Source organism: Rhinatrema bivittatum, chromosome 5 (assembly GCF_901001135.1).
Source record: "Rhinatrema bivittatum chromosome 5, aRhiBiv1.1, whole genome shotgun sequence".
Classification (NCBI taxonomy): domain Eukaryota; kingdom Metazoa; phylum Chordata; class Amphibia; order Gymnophiona; family Rhinatrematidae; genus Rhinatrema; species Rhinatrema bivittatum.
Window position 1 is genome coordinate 100585349 of NC_042619.1, and position 24572 is coordinate 100609920.

Sequence of the window (24572 nt, forward strand, 5' to 3'; positions counted from 1 at the left end):
CAAAAAATTACGCTCCTTGCGAGTGAGGAAAGGAGTGGTGGTCTCCTCCAAAAGCATCTCGATAGCTTGAAATAGCTCAGGAGTAGGATCTTGTTGCAGTTTTTTATAATATTTGGGATCTGCTAAATCAGTTGTTAATTTTGTGATGTAATACTCACGGTCCATCATGACGATGCTGCCTCCTTTGTCCGCAGGCTTAATAGTTATAGCCGGGTCCAACGCTATAGACCGTAGTGCTTGACGGTCTTGTTGAGAGAAATTGATGTAAGGATGAGTTCTGGTATGTTCAAGGGTTTCAATGTCCTTTAGAATCAGGTCTCGAAAAGTGCTAATATTGTGGTCCATGGGGCCAGGGGGTATCCATTTGGACTTACCTCTGACTACAGACATGTTGTCACTTGGAACCTCATTGATCGAACAGTATAATTTGATTTGGAGTTTCCGAATGAATTTACTCAGCATGATCCGGCTTTGAAATGGATCGTGCTTTTGATGTGGAACGAAAGAGAGCCCCAGGTTTAATACTCTTTCTTGAGCATCAGTCAGGTTGTATTGTGATATATTTACAATTGCGGATCGTATCTGGTCTTTGACCATGTTTGAGGTCCCTCTTGGGGATATAAGGAAGTCTCGTTGCGGTAATCTCGCTGTGCATACGTTTGACTGACCGGGTCTGTACGATATGGTTTGCGCTGGGTCGAGCGTTGCCACCTCCCACGTCGGCTTCGTCCTAAAAAAGGCTGCGATTGTGGGCCTTTCTTAATATATCTTGGAGCCTCACCCTCGTCGGAGTCGGCGGATCCACTTCCCTCCGAATCTTCAAAATTAACCTTTCTGCCCGGTGGAGTGTCTTCTTTATTCAACCAGCGATATACATTGTTAGTAGCGTAATCATCTTCATCCCTTTTGAGGGTTTTAAGTTTTAATTGTCTAACAGAAGTTTTGAATTCCTCTAGTTTATTATTATTGTTATCTATAATTTCCTGGAGACGGTCTGCTGAAAATTCCTGAGTGATCTGTTCTTTGAGTGTTGTAATTTTTGCTGTGGTTTCGTCAATTCGTCAATTGATGTTTTTGTACGTTCCACTATGAGCACCATTAGATCTATGGAGCACTTATTCAAGACATCAATGCCTATGTTGACTAATGTCCCACCTGAGCACAGCAAAAAGCTTTGCTTCACCTGCCTTATTCCAGCTGTTCCCAGCCCCCAGCAAACCCTGGAGCCACTTGTACATGGACTTTATCATGGACCTCCCTATCTCTAACGGCGCCACCATGATATGGGTGGTGATTGATCAATTCTTTAAGATGGCACACTTCATCCCATTACTGGGACTTCATTCCACTCTGGAATTAGCACATCTTTTCATTCTCTACATCTTTCGCCTGCATGAATTATCAAAGCACATATTATTGGAAAGAGGAGATCAATTCACCGCACATTACTGGCACTATCTCTTTGCGAAAAGTTTGGTATCATGCTCGACTATACAACGGCCTACCACCTGCAAGGAAATGGGCAAGCAGAGCATATCAATCGTACACTTAAAACCTTCCTCTGCTGTTATGTCAGGAGCACCAGAACAACTGGGCCACCCTCCTACCTTGGGCCGAATTCTCCCATAACAATCACGTCAATGCAGCCACCAGCTCCTACCCTTTCCAGCTGGTTTATGGAAAACAGCCTCTGCCTGCCTGTCTTGCCACTGCCTGCAACAGTTTCTTCACTGGCGGCTCAACTCTCAGCTGAAGAACTGCATGAACTATGGGAACGGACCAATATGTTGATTGAGAAAATCGCCACCTAAGCCAAGAAAATGTCAGATGCTCAAAAAAGGCCACTTCAAGAGGGGTGAGAAGGTTTGGCTAAATACCTGACACTTATGCCTATGAATTCCTTCAATGCGCTTGACACCATGCTTTATTGGGCCTTTCTCTGTCTTTCAGCAAGTGGGCCCTGTCATATAGCAGCTAAAGCTACTGCCTACGTTAAAGATCCACAATGTGTTTCACGTATCTTTACTTAATCCATTAGTGCTTCTTGGCCCTCCAAATTGCCCCCTGAACCTCAGGAAGTTGCCGCTGATGGAGATACTATATACGAAGTCCAAAAACTCCTGGATTCTCACTGGAGGGGCAAAGAGATCGAGTATTTGATCTCTTGGAAGAACTATGGCACAGAAGAAAATTCATGGGCGCCATCTTCCAACATATTGGACCCCAACCTCTTGAAGGACTTTCATCAACGGTATCCCAGGAAACCCAAAGCCTCAGGGAGGGGGGCATAAGAGGGGTGTTACTAGCTCTCTGCTTCAACGGCAGGGGAGAAAGTCTGATACTTCACTTTCAACGCATAGCCAGCATAGCTCTCTGCTTCAACGGCAGGGGAGAAAGTCTGTTACTTCACCTTCAACGCATAGCCAGCATAGCTCTCTGCTTCAACGGCAGGGGCAATGTAGAAAAGAGTATATATATATATAGAGACAACAACCAACAAGGACTAAATTACATAGTTGAGTAAGCAAAAGCATGGGTGTAGCTTGCTTATTGAGGCGGTTACTACCCCTAACTAAGCTACATATTCAATTAGATGCAGTTCCAACACTGCTCTCTACATTAATGGTGGGGTGGAAGGGAAATAAAACTAAAAGGTACTAAGAGCCAAGCGTAACAAGTAAGAGGAAAAAAACAAAAGTGCATAGCTTGCTGGGCAGACTGGATGGGCCGTTTGGTCTTCTTCTGCCGTCATTTCTATGTTTCTATGTTTCTATGTACTGTTGTGTTTGGCAGTCTGCAAGCTGCTCCTGTGAACCACCACCCTTACCTCCCTGGCTGGGTCAACCCTGCTGCCTCTCTTCGCGGCCTGGATGCCATTGACGCACCACCAAGCACCTTGTGGTAGGACACCGCTAGCCCCAACCAGCCGTGCTCCTCCTTAGGCATGTGTGCGCCTGATGTTATCTTATTTAAAAGGCCCATGGCAGGAAAAGCCCTGCTGCACCCCCTGGATGACCTCACACGTTATCTTATTTAAAGAGCCTTTGTCAGGAAAAGCCCCACAGTGCCCTCTGATGACCTCACCCGCTCAGCCCTATAAAGGGCCCTCTCTGTCTTTCCCTCGCTGCCTCAGCAACAGTTGCAGCTTCTAAGCTTAGTGCTTGTTGCTTCCCAGCCTGTTCCAGTTTTCATCTTCAGCTGTTCAAGTCCTCATCTTCAGCCTGCACCAATCTTCATCTCTGCCTACTCCAGTTCTCGCCTGCCTGACCTGCTCTTGCCTTGCCTGTCTGCCTCATCCCTGTCTGTTCCTCTTCTTCTTCCTTGGATGGATACCTAGTTTGACCTCTACCTGGACTCTGGATATTCCTGACTGCTGCCTGCCTCTGACCCTTGCCCGGACCATGTACCATGAATCCGGTCATCAGCAGAGACCCTTGTCTAAGTCTTGCCGTCCCTGGCACCCAAAGGTTCATCCCGAGGGGAACGTGGGTTGGTATAGGTGAAGGTCCTGTCCGGTCTCTGCTTCGTCTGGTTCCATCTTCTGATGGCGAGAACCTGTAGGGCTCCTCCCTGCAAGCAATGCCAATTTCGCCTCAGCCCAAGGGTCCACAGACACAACAAAGGCTTTCAGGAGTGCTGATAGCTGACATTGGAAGGCCCGTGCTGTCACCAATGGACCCCATCCCACCATCGGCTGAGCAGAGAAATGCACTCTTCTCGTCTGTGATGACCACACAGTATTAAAAACTCATGAGGGTAGCACCTTCTCTTTGCGGATCTCGTGATATACAACAGCAGCATGATGGAAGCACTAGCCCAGCGAATTTGAAGTACCGCAGGGCCTGCACAGAGGAGGCAGCAGAATGGTCTTCATTAGCAATGATCACTTCCTTCCGAACAGGCACTCGATGGTGACAGTGGGCAGCGGCAGCAAAGGAGTGAGAGAGGCTGCTGACAAATGAAAGAAAGGGGGTCTATCTTCAGCATGTGTATGTGTATGAATGGGAATGTGAGTGTGAGTGTGTGAATGGCTGCCTGCCTTGGAGTCTGTGTGTGAAAATGGGTGCCTGCCTGGGGGTTTCTGTGTGTGTGAGAATGAAATGGAGCCTGATTGGGTGTGTATGTGGGTGTGTGAATGAATGGGTGCCTGCCTGGGGTCTTCTGGGTATGTAATGGGTGTCTGTAAGTGTGTGTGAGAGAATGAATGCCTGCCTAGGCGGGGGTGGGGGAGCGGTGTGAGAATGAATGGAAGCCTGCCTGAGGGGGGGGTCTGGTGTGTGTAAGAGAATCAATGGAGCCTGCTTGAAAGTCTGTGTGTATGGGTTTGTATGTGTGAGAATGAAGGGGTGCCTGCCTGGGGGGGGAGCAGTGTGAGAATAAATCGGAGCCTGCCTTGCAATCTGTATGTGTGAGAGAGAATGAATGGGAGCTTGTCTGGGTGTCTGTGTGTGTAAGAATGAATGGGAGCTTCCCGTGGATGTGTGTGTGGATGTGTGTGTGAGGGAGCCAGTGTGAGCTTGCCTGTGGAGGTTGGGTAAGGGAGCCAGTGAGAATGAGTACTTGTGTGTGTATGTGAGGGAGCCACTGAGAGTGAGTGCACGTGTGTTTGTTTGTATGTGTGCATGTCAGGGAGCCAGTGAGAGTGAATGTGTCTGAGTGTGTGAGAGGGAGACAGTGAGAGTATGCATGTGTGTGTGTATGTGTGTGTGAATGTGAGGGAGCCAGTGAGAATGAGAGCCTGTGTGTGTATCAGGGAATCTTAGGGGGTAAGAGCTTGCAGGTGCATGGTGGTGGGGTGGGAGGGGAGATGGTCTAAGAACCTGTGTATGAGAATGTGTGTGTATCTGTGAGAGGAGGTTGTGAGTGAATATGAGAGTATATATGTGTGTGTGTGTATGTGAGTGAGAGAGAGAATGAACATGTGAGTGTGTGTGAGAGGGAGAGAATAAATTGGTGTGCACCCCTAGCCCCCTATTCCTCGACAATCTCTGGGTGACTGGAAATCAAGAGTCCCAGGTATGGTCTGCTGCTGTGAAATATTTTATTGGTGCTTGGGAAATTTAAAAAAAAATCTATATGATTTTAATTAATAGATGTTATTCTATTTGTCAATAGTTTTGAAATATTTATTATTTTATTAGTTTGGTTTTACTATTATAATTGATGCTTTAGGTGTCTTGATTTTACTGTTTATTTTATGAGGAACAGTGATTCTATTTTTCCATTGTTACACTGTAGACAGAGTCTGGCTTCTTGGGGGTTTCCATTTTGTTTTTTGTCTGCATATTGCTGGTTCTAATTTGTGGATCCTTTATTCTGTATTTTATGAGGATCTGTCACTGTTCTGCGCATGTGACCAAGGTGAGAGATTCTGCTAGCATGTAGTGTCTGTGTAGGGATCTATAGCTATCGGGTTTGTTTAATTTCCCCAGTAGGTGGTGTATTGGTATTCTGGAACCCAGTATAATACAGGGTGGCCCATGGAAAAGTAGCCCGCCTCCAATACCAGTGCATTGGAGGCAGGCTACTTTTCCATGGGCCACCCTGTATTTACAGTCCTGCTTTTTCACAGGTAAGGTTCTTGTTGTTTAAGTCCTTGGTGTTACTACTGTTACTTTATGCTAGGTTTGCTGTATAGATTTTGAATGTCTTTTTTGCAGGGTTCTGTGTTACTTCACAATGTGTCTGGCAGTGGAAGGTGTTTGTGCTGCTGTTAATCAGGCCGATACAGTAAGGGCATGTAAGAAAAAGTGCGGCAGTGCCAGGCGCCCGCTCGTTTGCCGCGCGCACAGTTCGGATCACATACCGCTCGATACAGTATTTAAATGGCATGCAAATGCAAGCCGCGTCCAAAGCGCATCCATGAAGCATAATCCATTTTACAGTATAGACATTTTACTGTATATGATATTTGAAATGACAGGTACCAGGAAGTGGATGGTTCTCCTACGCTCGGGCATCGGGGATTGCCAGTCCTCTCTCCCCCCCTCCCGAAGCAAGGCGCAGGGCGAAAATTAACTCGACATGTTATTAAAGCAAATAGAAATTGTAACAAAAGTATGTTCAAACGGTTTTTATTATTTTCCATAAAACATTACAATGCCCTGAAGACAACGGTTTCTGAGTTATCCCCGGGCATACAAGATGTAAATAATAACAAGTGAATAAACAACATATTTCAACTGTCCCAACTCCCCCCCACCGTCTCCCCAAGGAGACTAACAGTCATATGTCCAGTGCATCTCCACCAACTTCAAATCAATATAGCAGTAATTGGAGATTATGGGAAGTCACACGAACTTTTTTCACTCATTAATGATCAAACTTCGTACCCGCTGAGGAAGAGTCTGTAGATATAAGTCTCAGATAGACAAAAATTTCTTCTTCTGTCTTGGTGAAAGTCTCACAGAAGACGCTTCCATCTGCATCATGTGATATAGACAATTACGCCAGGCCCAGTAAGAGGGGCTAGTAGGTTCTCTCCAAGAGGTAAGTATGATCTTTTTCGCCACTAGGCAGGCTTTCTGAATGAATAATCGGGATCCCAAAACTCTCACCCGCAAGGGCGAAATGCAGCCAAACAATAGCCAATAATAGGAGTGGGGAATATGTAACTCTAATACGAGTCCCAAGTATTGAGCCACCTTACGCCAGAAGGATTGTATCTTCGGACAAGCCCAAAATGCATGAGACAAGGTCCCCGATTGAAAACCGCATCGTTGGCAATTTGGCGCAGATGCTATTTTGGAATTAAAAGCATCTTGTGCAGATATGTACCCACGACGAAGAAATTTATACTGCATTTCGCGATAATACATATTGGCTGAGAGTTGAGAGAAACGCTGGAAACAGGTAGTAATGATAGCCGGAGTTAGCAGAAACACTCCTTCCCGATTCCACTGTTCCACCAAGATAGCACTGGTATCCAGGAATGTCAATTGTTTAAGCAATCTATAGTGTAAGGAAAGAGATGGAGGTAGTACTTGTTTCAGTGCTAGATTTGTTACTTTCTTCTGAAAGGCCGGCTATAGTTACCAGTTTTTTATCTCAGCGGTACAGAGTCATTGACTTCTGTGGGCCATAGCATTGAATGGGAAACATAAACAAAGGGGATGAAGATTATCTTTTTCATTTGTAGGTCCTCTCCATTCATTTCAGAGGGCCACAAATGAAACAAATATGGACACATTTGTTTCAAATGAATGCACATCCCTACTGGGGGTGCCTACCACCCCCTCCAAAGGAATCAGGAGGATACGGTAAGTGCCTGGCTTGTGGGACCCCACCTGGGAACAGATTGTGAGTGTGTGGATAGGGATTTCCTTCACAGGACTCAGTAGAAATATTGTGGAACTCTACCCTGCGACTAGATAGGTTGTGAGTGCATGGCTAGAGATACCCTCCACAAGATTCAGGAAATGATGTCAAGCACAGGGACCCTGGGATCAGATAGATTGTTATTGTGATTGAGTGGCTAAGGATTCTCTCCACTGGATTCAGGAGTTCATGGTGAACACAGGGACTAGAACCTCACTCTGGGAACAAATAGATTGTGACCACATGGCTAGAGATCTTTTCCACAGGACTCAGGAGAAGACAGTAAATATCAGGACTGTGGAACTCTACCCAGGAACAGATCGTGAGTGTGTTGCTAGGGATTGCCTCCATAGGAATCAGGAGGAGTCAGGTAAGTGCAGGAATAGTGGAACCCTGCCCTGGGAATAGATAGATTGTGGATGTGTGGGTAGGGATCCTCTCCACTGGATTCAGCAGGGGATAGTGAATTCAAGGCACTGGAACCTCAATCTAGGAACAGATAGATGTGAGTGTGTGGCTAGGGATCTCTTCCATGGGATTCAAGAGTGAGTGCAGGGCAGTAGAATCCCTCTCCTGGAGCAGATAATAACATAGGGACATAACAAATGCCTTGCTGGGTCAGACGAATGGTTCATTGAACTCGGCATCCTGTCTGACAGTGCTCAATCTATGTCACCTGGAAATACCTGGCAGATCCTCATAGTAAAGTCCATTCCATCTTGCTTGCTCCCAGAAGTTAGAATTGAAGACACCCAAGTATAGTGGCTATTGGCATCTTCTGCCTGCTATCAGATGTGAAAATTACTACTTTAAGGCTATTTTTTCATAATCACAGTATTTAATCAACCTCCACAACTCTCTAAAAAGAAATTAGTGACATCTTAGTCTGTCTTCAGACATGAGAATTAAAAAAAAAACAAACACTCAATGCTACTGTCCAAAGCTTCTCAGTGACTTGTCATGTTTAAAGAAAATAATTGTGGAGATCTGGAGTTTCTTGGCTTCCGATACCCTGTGTTGCTGGGGATTAACAATTAGGAAAACAGGTTGCAGCTGACAGTATATATAGTAAGTATATTTTCTCAGCTGTTCTGCTGAACAGGCCCTGCTGGAGAAAAGCCATAGTTGGTATCCATTTGTGTGAAATTGTGACCTCAGACTGGAAGCTAGAAATAAAACTTACCGGTAATATTGTATGTTTTCAACCATGTTAGATTATTTTTAAAGCAAAGGTCGAAATCAGAAAGAGGGTGGTAACCATCTTATCTGTTTACCATCCACTAATGGGGCATAGAAATCAGAATGAACTGTGCTAACTTGGTGTGTTGTTGATTTGGTAGCATATCGTTGAAAGCTGGCTCAGTTTTAGCAAAACGCATTCTTGTCTTCATTTAGAGGCCACTGCATAATGTAACATTTGCTTACACTGTTCAGGTTTTCATTTGGAGCAACACCTGAGTGAAGTTGCCTTACAAACAGCACTTGCAAGCTCCTCGAGACACTATGCTGGCCGTTCTTTCCAGATCTTCAGGGCACTAAAGCAGCCGCTTTCTGCACATGCTCTGTCTGATCTGCTTTCAAGACTGGTGGAAGTTATTGGAGAACATGGCGATGAGATACAGGTAGACGTGTGTCTGATAGTGATGTATCTTCCTAAGGTCATTTCAGAAATAAATTGCATGTGAAGCTAAATCAGTCTTCCTCTCTTCCTCCCTTTTCTGACCACAATAGTTTCTTTTCTTTTTAGGTTCCTTTGGCTTCTTGGTCCTTGCTGCTTATTATGATTGCAGACACTGATTTTGTGTGTATAATTGTAGCCCCTGCCCCAACTTCTTCTCGCCCGCAGAGGTTCACATGGGAGGTCATGGGCCATAGCAACACCTATGCCCCCGGGTTCATCCCGCAAAGTAACAGTCTTTCAAGGCCCTTAAAGGTTTTCTTTGTGGAGCTCCTCTGCAAACAGTCCAAAAAAACACACTCCATGCTGCAGCTGTTCAAAGCTAAAACAGTTTACTGGTAACTTGATTACAGGAAATAATCACAATGAGTACACTATGGTTTAGTACACAGTTACTACAGAAAAATAAAGTCCATTAGACAGTAAAGTCTTCGTCAAAAACAGTTCTTCATTCCCAGGCTGTAGGTACTCTTAGACTAGAGAACCTCTTGGGAACTCACCTGGCATCTGCACCTCTGGATTCAGCTCCTCTAAATCCAGAAGACTTGATTTGGATGTCTCACAATAATAAATGAGCCTCTGGCTGATTCCTTTTTTCAGACAGCAACTCATGGGACCTTTGCCCCATCAGGCAGTCTTCTCTCTGACTCCCACAAAGGACAATCCTCTTTCTCCAGCCTCTGAAGAAATCTGTCTAGGACAAAATCAGGAGAAAGGGCCTCTTCTTGGTGACCTCTTCCTTAGATCTTTAGAAATCTCAGCGGCTCCAACCTTTTCGACCCCAAACGACTCCTTAATCCTGAAGGACTGGGCATCCTGACCTTGGGCCCTAGCCATCTCCCCAGGACAGGAGGCAGGACCGGTGGAGAGATCTCCCTCAGTACCTTTCTCTTAGCCAAAGAGACCCCAAAGAACCCTGAACCACAAAGACACAGGAGTTTAATTAAATTCATGACACCTCCCACTGGGGCGTGTCAGATCTCCTCTACCACTCCTTCTGTATTCGGACCTCTCAGTTATGAGTCTTTGAGGTCTGCTAGCAAAAGACAGTTTTGAAAAACCTGTAGATAATCTAAAACCACCGAGAGAGGCATACAAGTGTGACATATTTTATGCGTCAGGTCGCAACAATTACATACATAGCGTACACAACCTTTTGATAAACGATTTTATGGGAGAAACCCATGTGTTGACATTTTGCGCTGGCTCACCATATAATGAACTGACCATGTTTGGTACGTCTGTTCTAGGTTAAAATTGGTATTTTTTAAATGTCGCTTTAATTCAGATACTAGTGACCTGCTCTGATTTACTTTGTACTACTGCATTCTAATTTATGAAATTACTTCTTAAAATTGAGGGTAATATTCAGTCACTAGCCGGATTGTAGAGTTAGCAGGATAAACTTATCCAGCTGACTTTGGAGGGATATTCACTAGTATGGTTGCACTATTGAATATTGCCGGCTACTTAACTCTGCCCAGTAACACCCCCAGAATGTCCCACATAATCCGGCTAAATTTTAGATGGATAATAAATTATCTGACTAAACTTTAGCCAGATAAATGGGAAATATTGAAAATTTAGTTGGATAATTTGTGAGTTATCCAGCTAAATGACAATGAATATTGATCCCCAATATCTTTTCATATTTACCAGGGTTATGTCATGGAAGCACTACTTACCTTAGAGGCTGCTGTGGATAACTTATCTGACTGTTTGAAGAACAGTGATCTGTTGGCTGTTCTGTCTCGGTAAGTTCTTGCTCTCTAATTATAAAACAATTTAATGTCTTTCTTTTGGAGTTCTTAGGTCATATTCCTAACACTAATAAATAAGTTCTGAGGGTTGGCTGAAGCAGCAGTACTGCAGACTGCCATGAGGGAGATCCAAGTTCATTTTCCAAGCACCAAAGAAAAGAAAAGATGCTGCTTTTGTTCAAAGATTTCATTTCCTGCAGTTTCTGGAAATGAAAACATTACACAGGAAAATTTATGCATGTAAAATGTTATGCAGAAATTACTTGTACCCAATTCTTAAATTTAATACTTTTGGGCACAAGACCTACAATGTGTTCTGCAGAAATATTTGCCTACATTTACATTTTATTGAATTTATGATTTGCCTAACGCGCAAGTGGTCTAAGCGATTTACAAAAGTAGCAAGCATAAATAAAGCACACATAAAAGCAATAAAAAGAACAATATAAAATCATAAAATAACATAAAACAATACATTTTTTGCTAAATTTGTATGTATGTTCATACTTTTCTGTTCTGTTAAGAGGACTGGGTAGTGTGGTGTTAGGTCATGAGCATTACACAAGTAATTATGAGACAGTTTATTAGGAAATCAACTATGAATCCTTTTAAAACTAGTAGAGCTTGGATAAAGTGTGGTTAATCTCTGGTTTTGTGTTGACTGTAAGCATTGGAATAATCCTAGTTTAATTGCTTAGTTATTGGCATTCTAAATCTGTTTGTTAACCATGATAGAGATTCAAGTTTGACTATAAATACACATTGGGCCAGATATTAAAACATAAGCGAGGGTGTAGATTTGTGCACGCAACCTGGCGCGCACAAATCTATACCGGATTTTATAACATGCGCGTGCAGCCGCACTCTTGTTATAAAATCTGGGGTCGGCACGCACAAGGGAGTGCACACTTGTGCACCTTGTATGCCACGAGCCATGCAGCCTTCCTCCGTTCCCTCCACCTCCCCCACCTTCCCCTCCCTTCCCCTACTTAACCCGCCCCACAGCCCTACCTAAAACTACCCCCTTACCTTTAACTTCTAAGTTGCGCCTGCCTCCAGGCAGGCTTAGGTTACGCGCGCCGGCCGACGGGCACAGCGGCATATATTATGCACATAACCCTTTTAAAATCCGCCCCATTTTTTAAATATTTTGTTACCAATTAAAAGCATTTGAGGTCCATATTCACACACAGTCCGGATAGCAAAGGTAGCTGGATAAACTTATCCAGCTAACTTTTGAGATATATTCAATAGTGTATTCACACTTCTGAATATAGCTGGTTATCTTAAAGTTAGCTGGCTAACTTTAGGACAGCCCTTTGGCCGAACCACACTAAGGGGGTCATTTATCAAAGTGCTGTATGGCGTTTTCGCATGGTGCGATGCAAATTAGTAAAAGGGGAGGAGTTTGGGGCAGGATTTGTGGCCAAGTGGATTGGCTTCACAATTTACAAAGCCATATCGCATGACTTAATGCAAATGAAAAAGGTGTAGTTAAAATCTGGACTCTCTACTTGTGTAACATCAAGCTAGATTGAGAGATCATTGCACAAATCTCATCTTTGGGTGAGTTTCCTCACTCCGAAGGTCATCAAATCTTCACAAGAGTGCACTGTTCTGTTCGTACTTCGCACTCTACGTGTCAAAGTGGCCCCTAAGCACTACACTCATACCTAAACCTCATCTCCAGTAGCTAGGTGGGCCTCCTATTGAGGTATAAATACCTACCTAGTATGAGGGCCTTATAGCTACTCTCTCTCTCTCTCTCTCTCTCTCTCTCTCTCTCTCTCTCCCTCCCCCCCCCCCCCCCCCCCAGCGGTTGTAGGTAGGAATTGCAACAATTGTGGTACTTACCACAAAGTGCGAAAAAGTTATCGCAGTTTGCGGTAATACCTATGCATAGTGCTCTTTGCGATAAACAGCCTATTACCATAAAACACCCCCCTTTTCCTGTCGCATGCAATATTTAGTACATTTTGATAAATCCAAGCCTTAGCCAGCTAAGTCATTCAGCTAACTCTGAATATTGGAGTTAGTTAAATTAGCTGGCTAACTCAACTCCTCTGATTTACGCCTCTAACTTATCCAGCTAAATTCTAGCCACCTAACTTATTAGCTGGCTAGAATTTAGCTGGATATGTGCTTAAATATTCATTTAGCTGGCTAACCTCTGAGTTAGCTGGCTAAACACTTTTGAATACGGACCTTGTATATTTTTAGTATTTATGTATTTATTTATTTATTTATTTATTTTATTTAGACATTTTATATTCCGTCGTTCCATGTAAACATCAAAACAGTTTACAAAAATAACATTCATAACTATAAATCAGCAAATAAGGGGTTAGAGATGTAGTATTCATACACAGGCATTAACATCTATTAAATGAAATGTTCCAATGCATATTAACTAAAGATCTAGGACATAAGACATGAAGTACAGAAAATAAATTAAAATAAATTTCACATATTAATCAGTACAATGAGCTTTTCACAATCTCTCATTAAATTTGTTCCTCATTCACCAGTTAGTATCTCTTGTCCTTCTTGTTATTGTAGATCTCTACATTCTGATATTTTTAAGCTAGGTTGAATAGCCATGTTTTTAGCTCACATTCAAATCTCTTTCTGTCTAGTATCAAATGTAAAATCTCAAGTAGGGAATTCAAAAGTTTTGGACCTGCTATGGAAAACACATGATCTCTTACATGTGTCAGGTATATGCTCCGTATTGTGGGGACAGTCACTAGTCCTTTATTTTGAGATCTTAGTGTTCGCTGCGGTGTGTATGGTTGTAATGTCACGACTATCATATCGGTATTACTCGAATGAATGATTTTCAATATTAACGTTAATACTTTAAAATAGATTCAGGATTGTACTGGCAGCCAGTGCAGAGAAATCAGCGAGGGTGTAATGTGATCAAATTTCCTAGTTCCTAACAAAAGTCTTGCTGAGGCATTTTGTAGTACTTGTAATGGTTTTAAGAGACATGTGGAAAGACCAAGAAATAAGGAGTTACAGTAGTCTAGGTTTGAGAAGAGTTTGCAATACAGTTCAGAAGTCTTCGAAAGGTAATAAAGCTTTCAACTGATGTAATATAAACATTTTGGCGTAACCTGTATTAATTAATTTATTGATGTGCTTTTTCATAGTAAGGTTCTCATCTAGCTGGAAACCTAAATCCCGTACTTGATTTGAGGGAGTAATTTGAAAATTACCCAAGTCTAGAGCCGGTGGTTTAGCTATTGAAGAGTTTCTACTCAACCAAATTATTTCAGTCTTGTTAAGGTTTAATGTTAGTTTAAGTTGTGATAGTTTCTGCTATATTGCTTTCATATAGGTTGATAGTGTTGACACTGATTTGCCAAATGATATGGAGAATGGAATGTAAAACTGTATGTCATCAGCTTACAGGAAGAATGTAATTCCTAAATTCACCAGTAATTTGCACAGTTGGGGGAAATAAATATTGAATAGTGTTGCCGAGACTGCTGACCCTTGAGGGACACCTGTATCAATATGGAAAGTATCAGATATATGATTGCCCAGTTTGACTTGGAATGTTCTATTAGATAGAAAGGAAGAGAACCATTTTAGAACACAACCTTCAATCCCAATGTTGCTCAACTGATGGCACAACAAGGTATGGTCCATAGTGTCAATGGCAGCTGATGAGTCGATTAGCACATGAAAACAAGATTCATCTTCCTCAAATCCTCATAAAACAGAGACTGTTAATGAGAGGAGTAGTGTCTCAGTTGAATGATGTTTCCTAAATCCTAATTGATTTGGGAAAAGAATATCTTGGTTTTCCAAATGATTTACAAAAGAATATCTTGGTTTTCCAAATGATTTACAAATGATTTTGATAGAAAAGACAATAGGATATTGGACAACAGTTGTCCCAATCAGCAAATCTACCAGTTTTATTTTTAGGTATTGACTTTATCACAGCTTGATATAATCCATGTGGTACAGTTCCTTCGGATAGAGAATGATTAATTAAGGTTATGATTGTCAGAGTGATAACATAGTGAACTTGCTTCAAGGAACTGGCTGGAATTGGGTCACATGGTTGAGTAACAGGCTTAATTTTAGCAGTGGTTTGACTGATTTCAAGATTATTTACTCTGTCAAATGTGGACCACTTAACCAGGCCTTATGAATCATCAGGTGCTATTGTGGGAGAACAGATAGGGAATTGAGTTTTTACCCTATTGATTTTATCTAAAAAGGATGTGGCATATTCATTGCAAGCAGCCTTTGAGAAGTTATAGTTTCTCGAGATGGAAGATGACAGGTACCTAATTAGATGTTTATCAATATCAAAGAGCAATTTAGAATTAAATATTAGCCCGTGAATCTGTTTAGCATAGTGATCTTTTTTTACTTTATTGGTTAGTGTACGGTATTTTGTTAAGAGAGATTTATATTTTCCTAGGGATTCAGAAGATAGGCATTTCTGCCATGTTTCTGTAATTTTCTAAGGTTCTGATTAGTGCATCTTAAATCATCATTGTACCAGGGCTTCTTTTGTTTAGAGGTATTCCTTTCTTTGTTAATAGTTTTCATCTGGACAGGACTGATGTTTTCAGCTATGTCATTGACAACCTGATCCCAGGAATCAAATGCCAAGGAGGCATTGGATTGATGTAGTTCAAGGAGCTTATTTTCTATTGATTCTGCAAGTACTTCTGTGTCTGTCTTTTTCCTGAAGGTAAAAGTAAAATTATTCTCTATACTTTTATGAGTTGGGTTGAGGAAGGTTATTATGGCCTTTATTAATTGGTGATCAGACCAAGGCAATATAGTATGAAAAGTATTGATTATACAATTACTGGCACTGGCAAATATTAGGTCTAGAATATGTCCTGCTGTATGAGTAGCTTTGGAAACAAATTAGGACCATCCCATTGACTCTAATTAGGACCAGCTTCCATTGACTCTAAAAAAACATTTCACAGGCTGCAGTTCTTGGTGTTTTATCTACATGGAGGTTAAAGTCTCCTACAGTTAAGGTGGAATCTGGTGATGGAAACACCTTAGCAAATAATTCAATTAGTGGTGAGCAATCTTTTGTAGTAAACCTGGAGGATGATAGACCAGTCCTATGTTTAGTTGAGGAGATTTTATAATTGCACTTCATAGGGAGGGTTAATTTCTACGTTGTAAGGTACTAGCTTAAGCTCTTTTTTGCAAATTATTAATAAACCCTCACCTTTTCATTTAGGTCTAGAAAAATGAAATACCCCATAGTTAGGGTGGGAAATTTAAATTAAGAGTACAATATCTTTATCATTCAGCCAGGTTTCAGAGATGCAAAAAATAGTGGGATGTAAATCCTCTAGCTAGCAGGTCATTAATCAAAGGGATTTTTTTTTTATGACAAAGACTGAACATTTAATAAGAGCAAAGTAAACATTAAGCAGGAAGAGATTTCTTTTTTTTATTTTTTTATTTTTTGGTTTTTATATACCGGAAGTTCCTGTATACAATACATATCACTCCGGTTCACATTTAACAGAAATAACTATCGCCGGGGAGGCGGTTTACATGGAACATATCGAATTAATAAACGGATAATATATAATAAAGAAGAGTTAGTACTTATTGTTGGGAAGACCAAGTTTTTGATCCTTCTTTTGCTTCTTTCTTGGGGCACTCCTTAAATCTCCATACAGACCCCATCCTAGTAATGAAGCACATCTGATTCATGATCGTAGCAATTACATCCAAGGTGCAATGGAATAAAGCACTTCAGGTCCACAAGAAGGGGCATACAAAGGGGCAAGCTCCTTTGTTGCGCTTCTTCGTGCACGCAACCTACAGCACAAGCGCCTTTGGCGTCACCGCTGCGCTGATCTTGTTAGTGGTGGTGGGTGGGCTATGGGCAGGCCAGCTGACGTGGCGCTGGTGACGCCTTTCTCTCCCTTCTCATTCCGGGGGGGAGGGGAGAGCATCCTCACCAAGTCCTCAGCGCTGCCCCCGGTGCTAGTGGATGTGGCTAGTCGAGGTGGCCAGGTAGGCTGTGTGCCCTTTTCGGCGTTGCCGCCGAGCTGATCTTGGTGGTGGTGGTGGTGGGTGGGCTATGGCAGGCCAGCCGACGCGGCACCAGCAACTCCTTCCTTTCCCTCTTCATTCCGGGGGGAGCATCCTCAGCGCTGCCCCCCCGGTGCCGGTGGATATGGCTGGTTGAGACGGCCAGGTAGGCCGTGCGCCCTTTTCAGCATCGCCGCCGCTAATTTTTTCACTAATCTTGTCGGTGATACTACCTACGTTATCCAGCTAACAGCTAAATTTGAGGTCTATCCAACTAAGTTAGTGGATAACATTAGGCCTGCTCTGAAGCTTAACATTATCCAGCTTCTGTGGCTGGACAGCTAGCTACTTAATTGGATATCTTCAAAAGATGTCTGGTTAAATTGCACTCCTTTGATTTAAAAAAAAAAAAAAAAAAAAAAGCTGCAGTCCTCCAGCCCTGATTTCCACCCTCCACCCCTCACCACCACCACCACAAAAGTCCAAACTCCCTGCTGGCCATCCTGGAAAATAAAAAATACATATGTTGGCTCCTCACTTTCTCCCCCTCTCCCCACATTCCCTCAAGTGTACTGAAATTCTGGTGGTCAAAACAGGGGCCCGATTCAGGTACTGGATCGGTGGAAGGGCTTCAGGAGGAGAGTGGTGACATGGAAGAGGATATAGGAGATAGTGAGGAGACAATACATATTTTTTTGTATATCAGGGAGGAAGAGGAAAGGCTGAGGGGCCAACAAAGAGAATTTCATTATGGCTTAAAATTCAGAGGGGTTTAGGGAAAATCTTGGCCAGCAGGGAGTTTGAACTTTTGTGGTGATGGGGAGTGGGAATCAGGCAGGGAGTCCCACAACTTATGTTTTATTAAAGGAGTGCTACTTAACCAGATATCTTTTGAAGATATCTGCTTATGAAGCTAGTTATCTGGCCACACAAAACCGGATAACTTTAGGCCTAACTAGCCACATTAAAAGCTGTCCAGTTAGAGTTAAAGTTATCTGGCTACAGGTAGCCAAATAACTTTAGGAGATTATATTTAGTGGGACAAGTTATCTAGCTAACTTTAGCCGAATAACTTGCCCACTCACTGGCTTAGTGACCATAGACCTTGTTGTTTTTACATTGTTCTTTAAAATATAAAAATGCATGTCACTTGCATTGGTAAATAAAGAGTGGCTTCCTCAACTGTCTTTTGGGGCCAGTGCTAAAATCTGATGACAAAATCTTCTGTCCTTTTTAGCTCATCATCTCCTGACCTAATGTCGAGCACTAAGTTGACTGCAAGCAGGAAAAGCACAGGACAGCTTAACCTCAACTCTGGGATCCAAGGAGGTAGCACAGCTACAGCAGAACGCAGCAGGCATCAGAGGAGTTTTTCAGTGCCTAAAAAGTTTGGTGTTCTAGACAAGTCTTCGGACCCACCTCGCAGTGCGACTCTGGACAGAATTCAGGCATGCACACAGCAAGGCCTCTCCTCCAAAACCAGGAGCTCATCATCCCTAAAGGACAATGTCACCGACCCTTCCCACATCAACAATCCAATAAACTTGCTGGCTACCATCTTCTGGGTTGCTGTTGCTCTGATGGAATCTGATTTCGAATTTGAATACTTGTTGGCACTACGATTGTTGAACAAATTACTTTCTCACCTGCCACTGGACAAAGTCGAAAACAGAGAGAAGCTTGAAAAGTTGCAAGGGCAGCTAAAATGGACGGATTTCTCAGGGTTGCAGCAGCTTCTGCTCAAAGGGTTCACCTCCCTTACCACCACTGACCTGACACTTCAGCTCTTCAGCATGTTGACACCTGTGTCAAGAGTCTCTATGGTGGATTCATCTCAAGCTATAGGTAAAGCCATTGAACCTTTGGAGTTGTGAAATAGTTTACAGATAATTAATCTTAATTAAAGTAGAACCAAATCAGTTAATTGTTATCATAGTGCAGCAGTGCCCAGTAATGTAAACAATAGACAATGCTTCACTACTACCATGCAGTGCATTATTCATGGTTTTTGTTATTTATTTATTTATTTAAAGACTTTTATATACCGAAGATCATGTACTGGTACATATCGCTTCGGTTTACATATAACCAGATTAGGAATTACCATAGATATGGTGTACATAGAACACTAATACATTTACATTTTCTTCAAAGCAGAAAGTAAAACTCTAGCATAAGCCTGACATGCACACATTTAAAATGCAGTCTGAGCAGTATTCCTAACACCCACCAATCCTTGGCCATCTGGGGATCCCAGCAGGCACACGTGCCTCTCTTCCAGCAACCAAACACCCACCCATCAACTAGGCTTGCCCTTGCCTTTGAACAATTACCACAAGCTAATCCTTGAGGGGTTTTAAGGAATATTGCGAATCCACAAATCTGAAGTTTCACAGTTCCCAGAAAAGTGCTCAAAGACCACTCATCCAGAATACTAGGATCACCCAGTATCTTACTTATCTAGGATACAATCAGTTGCAAACACAGTGCTAATAAATAAAGAGTTTGTTATTAAACAAAACATCAGGCATGGGAAAAAGAAAAAGGATTACACAGTAACATTAACTATTCACTGAGATTATATGCAGGGCTAAATGCTGCCCCTGTCTCAGGCCTAGATTTTCTAAGACACCGCGGCGTTGTGAATCGCTCAGTACAGGGGGCGGGGGGAGGGTGAAGCGGGGGGCGGGCCTGTGAAAGGTGGTGCTATTGGGCACGAAATGGGCAGCGAAAAGGGTTCTTAGCTTTTCGCTATCCGCGATGTCCTCGCGGCGTCAGCCCCGGTGCTGCCCCAACTCCTCCTGTTCCGGTCTTGACGCCGCCCCTTTTTAGTGATTGCATGCGATCGCTTTGAAAAATGACCCCCTCAGTTAGCAGTGACAGCACTAAATGATGTTTGACATATGAAACCCAGCTGTATATCCCAGCTGCAATGGGACTCCAGCTTGGAGAAGAGACAGCTGGGGGGAGATATGATAGAGGTCTATAAAATAATGAGTGGAATGGAATGAGTAAACATTAATCAGTTGTTTACTCTTTCGAAAAGTACAAAGACCAGGGGACACACAATGAAGTTACTGGGTAATATATTTAAAATTAATAAGAGAAAATATTTTTTTTCTCAACACATAATTAAGCTGTGGATTTCGTTGCCAGAGAATGTAGTGAAAGCTATTAGCATAGCTGCGTTTAAAAAAAGGTGTGGACAAGTTCCTTGAGGAAAAGTCCATTAACCATTATTAATGGTTAATGGACTTTTTGGGATAAACAGCTTGGACTCTATCTACCCCTTGGATTCCTGCCAGGTACTTGTCACCTAGTTTGGCCACTGTTGGAAACAGAATACTGGGCTTGATGGACCTTTGATCTGACTCAGTATGGTAAGTCTTATATTAGTACGTCTCTCTCTGAGCTTCCGCTAACCAGCATTTCACAAAACAGCTTTTTGTTTTTTAACTATCGCTCTCTCGAGCTTCAGCAGCAGAGAGATATCATCTGACTGTCTAAAGTTAATGCTGTCAGTTCCAGCTGCTAGGGATTATGGAACACTGCCACCTGCTGTCCAGTTCCAAATTGCCTGGAAAAGAGAAATGTTTTCAAATAAAAGAAGTTTCATCGGACAAATGAGTAATAACATTAACAGTCAAACTCCTGTTTCACCACACACATAGCTCTCAATCTCTCTTGTCTACCAATTTCAAAAAATAAGTTCCAGAACAAAAACATGATAACAATGTGTAATATGCCTAAAGCAATCAACAAAGGAACCATTCCTATATGGCACTCAGCAGTGGCAAAATAGTATTTATATTATTTTACTGGAGCAAATGCCCTACCCTTCCTGACCTAATGGACTTGCCCATTTGAAAATCAACTTTATTTTATAAAAGGAGTGGATAAATCAGCCACATTATATAAAAGGGGATAGACTTTCTTCTGATGACTTCATCAACTAGTACTACTACTTAAGTTTTTTATTTATTTATTTAAATAATTTATATACCGGAGGTTCGTGTATAATATACATATCACCCCGGTTCACAAAGAACAGTAACTATCGCTACAAATAGCGGTTTACATAGAACAGAATAAACAAGAAGTTTTACATTGAACAAGAACTAAGTAAACAAGATTTTACATTGAAGTCAGCATGTGTAAATTTCTGAATGAAAAAAGGAAGAAAATAATAGATCTGAATAACTCGTTGTGGGCTTGAAAAAGACTTTTATTCGAGTTCTTGGCTCTAGGGGAAAGCTTGTTTGAAAAGCCAAGTCTTAAGTTTCCCTTTAAATGTAGAGTGGCATGGTTCCAAACGAAGGTCTGGAGGGAGCGAGTTCCAAAGTGAAGGGCCCGCTGTGGATAATGCACGTTTCCTCAGAACGGATTTCGCCGGTTGTGTGATTAGTCTGTTCTGATAGGCGCTTCTGGTTGGTTTCACAGATGTGTGTAATTGAATTTGAAATGTTAGGTTGAGAGGTGCGATGTTGTGTAAGGCCTTATGTATCATCATTAAAGACTTGAACTGGATCCTGCATTTAATCGGAAGCCAGTGGAGATGGTGGAGAATAGGGGTGATATGATCTCTCTTTTTGGCATTTGATAGAATTCTTGCAGAGGCGTTCAGGACCATCTGAAGTGGTTTGATGGTGCATGCTGGTAGGCCTAGGAGGAGAGAGTTACAGTAATCTAGCTTTGGGAGTATGATGGCTTGTAAAACCATGCGGAAGTCTCTGTATAGGAGGAGAGGTTTGAGTTTCTTTAATGTTTGAAGTTTAAAGAAACATTCTTTTGTTGTGTTGTTGACGAATTTGTTGAGACTGAGTCTGTTGTCTATGATGACTCCCAGGTCTCTAACTTGTTGCGTGGTGGAGAGCCCTGCGGTGTCCGGATGTTGATTAGTGTTAGAATGTGAGGAGGGGGTATAGTTATCCGGTGTTATAATGAGGATTTCAGTTTTGTTTTTGTTTAGAACCAAGTTGAGGCTGGTGAGTAGATTGTTGATAGCTGACAGACATTTATTCCAGAATGATATGGCTTTGTGAATGGAATCTTCTATAGGGATGAGGATTTGAATATCATCCGCGTATAGGTAATGTCTTAGCTTAAGGTTAGTGAGAAGTTGACAGAGTGGGAGTAGATAAATATTGAAGAGAGTCGGGGAGAGGGATGATCCTTGTGGTACCCCCCTTTTGGATTCGATGGTGTGGGACTCTTTGTTATTTATCTTGACCTTGTATGTTCTGTTCTCCAAAAACGATTTGAACCAGTTAAAAGCTGCTCCTGTAATGCCGATGTCTATTAGGCGTTGCAGAAGGCATGAGTGGTTAACGGTATCAAACGCTGATGAAAGATCCAGGAGAGCAAGGAGGCAAGGTTGGCCCTTTTCTAGGTTGAAAATGATAGTGTCTGATAGTGATGTTAATAATGATTCGGTATTCATAGACTTACGAAAGCCAAATTGGTTTGAGGTGAGGATGTTGTTTTCGTCAAGATATTCTGTAAGTTGTTTGTTTACAACTTTCTCCATAACTTTGGCAATCAACGGGAGGTTTGCTATGGGTCTAAAGTTAGCTGGGTCTGAGGTGGGTAAGTTGGGTTTTTTGAGGAGCGGCTTGAGCATGGCTAACTTGAGTTGGTTCGGGACATGACCTTGAGTGAAGGAGCAGTTAATAATGTCTGCTAAAGGTTTGGCTATGGTGTTGGTGATCAGACTCAGTTTGTTGGATGGAATATGGTCTGATGGATGGGAGGATGGTTTTATCTTCTTGAGAATATTCTCAATTTCTAGAGTGGATGTGAGCTCAAAAGTGTTGAGCACTGTTAGTGAAGTGTTGGGTTGTTTGACATTTGGGTGCGATGTTGTTGATCTGTTGGGAGTGGTGATTGTTGAGCGGTTGAGTGAGGTGTTTGTTGAGTGGGTGAACGCGAAGATTGGGGGGTGAGGTTGATTACGTGTTTTGGATGTGTAGATGGTCCCTTGAGGGGGGCTAGGAGTGAAGTGATTTTGTTGTCGAAGAAGTCTGCCAGTTCGTTCGCTTTATTGAGTGCTTGATCGTCTGGAATGGTAGGTGCCGGGGGTTTTGTGAGGGTTGATACATAGGAGAAAAGAGCTCTTGAATCGAAAATGAGGTGGTGGATTTTTTTGGAGAAGAATATTCTCTTTGTTGTGTTAATGTTGTTTCTGTATGAGTTAAGGCATGATTTGTAGATGAGGAGGGTGGTTGATGATGGGTTTTTTCGCCAATTTTGTTCCTTGCATCTCAACTCGTGTTTATGATTTTTTAGCTCCGGTGTGAACCAGGGTCTCCTGTTGTCTTTGTTTGGATTGATAGATTTAGTTGTCATGGGGCAAATTTGATCTGCAACCTTTTTAGTGATGTTGGTCCATGATGAAGTTGCTGAGTTTACGTCGGATAGGTCTAGGTGCTCGAGTTCCTTGGCTAGGAGTTCACCGAGTTGGTCTCCTGAGCACTGTTTCCTAAGTGATATAGTTATTGGTTGTGTGGATTGTGGTGGAAGTTCTTTTATTTTTAAAACCGATGATATAATTCTATGGTCTGACCAAGGTATTGGAGTGCAAGTTGGAGTGGTGTGGGTTGTGATACCTTCATTTATGAAGATAAGGTCCAGCGTATGGCCTGCTTTGTGGGTTGGTTCAGTCACTATTTGTCTGAAACCCATATTGTTGAGAGAGGAGAGAATAGTTTTACAGTTGGTAGAATGAGGTTGGATATCTACGTGCAGATTAAAATCTCCCATGAGGATGGTAGGTTTTCTGGAATTTAGGTGTTTTGCTGTAAGTTCTATGATGGAGGATGGGTCAGCTTCCAGTATTCCGGGGGGAGCATAGATTAGGCCGATCGTCAGATGTTTTGAGTTGAATAGGGCAAATTCAATCTTTGATATGTTATTGGAAGTCTGCAAAGTCAGACCCAGTGTTTTTTTGGCTGCGAGGAGAAGTCCACCTCCTCTTTTTTTCGGTCTGGGAATAGAGAGAACATCGTAATCCTGTATGGGTAGCTGATTTATTAGCGCAGTGTCGGAGGGTTTTAACCAGGTTTCTGTGATAGCACAGATGTCAGGTTTTGTATCGGATAGGTAGTCATTGAATATATGACTTTTCTTAGCGATCGATTGCGCATTAATCAATGTGAGTGAGAAGAGAGTTAGTCCAAGGAATTGAGTGACTGGTGTCAGCAAGATGGGCCTGAGCCTCTGTTGACGATTGTGATGGGGGGGGGAAGGAGGCTTTGGTGTTCTCCATTTGGGATTGTGGATGATGGGAATTGTGAGGGGGTGCATGTTGGGATGTAAGTGGCTGCAGTGGACGACTGTAGGAATCGTTACGGTCAAAAGGAGTGTTAGGCGAATGCTGTCTGAAGAGTGCTGGACGAATGTGGTTTGAAGAGTGCTGGGCGGATAATGTTAGAAGAGTGCTGTATGTATGATGGGCGAATGTTGGGCGAGTGCAGTCCGGAGAATGATGGGCGAGTGCAGTCCGGAGAATGATGGGCGAGTGCAGTCCGGAGAGTGATGGGCGAGTGCAGTCCGGAGAGTGATGGGCGAGTGCAGTCCGGAGAATGATGGGCGAGTGCAGTCCGGAGAGTGATGGGCGAGTGCAGTCCGGAGAATGATGGGCGAGTGCAGTCCGGAGAATGTTGGGCGAGTGCAGTCCGGAGAATGATGGGCGAGTGCAGTCCGGACAGTGATGGGCGAGTGCAGTCCGGAGAATGATGGGCGAGTGCAGTCCGGAGAGTGATGGGCGAGAGCAGTCC

General features: G+C 42.7%; 1 protein-coding gene across 1 annotated transcript in view; it reads left to right on the forward strand.

Annotated features, from left to right (window-relative positions):
- The window catches only part of FRY (FRY microtubule binding protein), a 496652-nt gene that overhangs the window by 376103 nt on the left and 95977 nt on the right, over window positions 1-24572 (forward strand). Inside the window, exons 42-44 of the mRNA XM_029602654.1 lie at window positions 8752-8939; window positions 10655-10749; window positions 18035-18642. Coding sequence (XP_029458514.1) covers window positions 8752-8939; window positions 10655-10749; window positions 18035-18642 — 891 coding nt within the window. The remainder of the gene's footprint in view (window positions 1-8751; window positions 8940-10654; window positions 10750-18034; window positions 18643-24572) is intronic.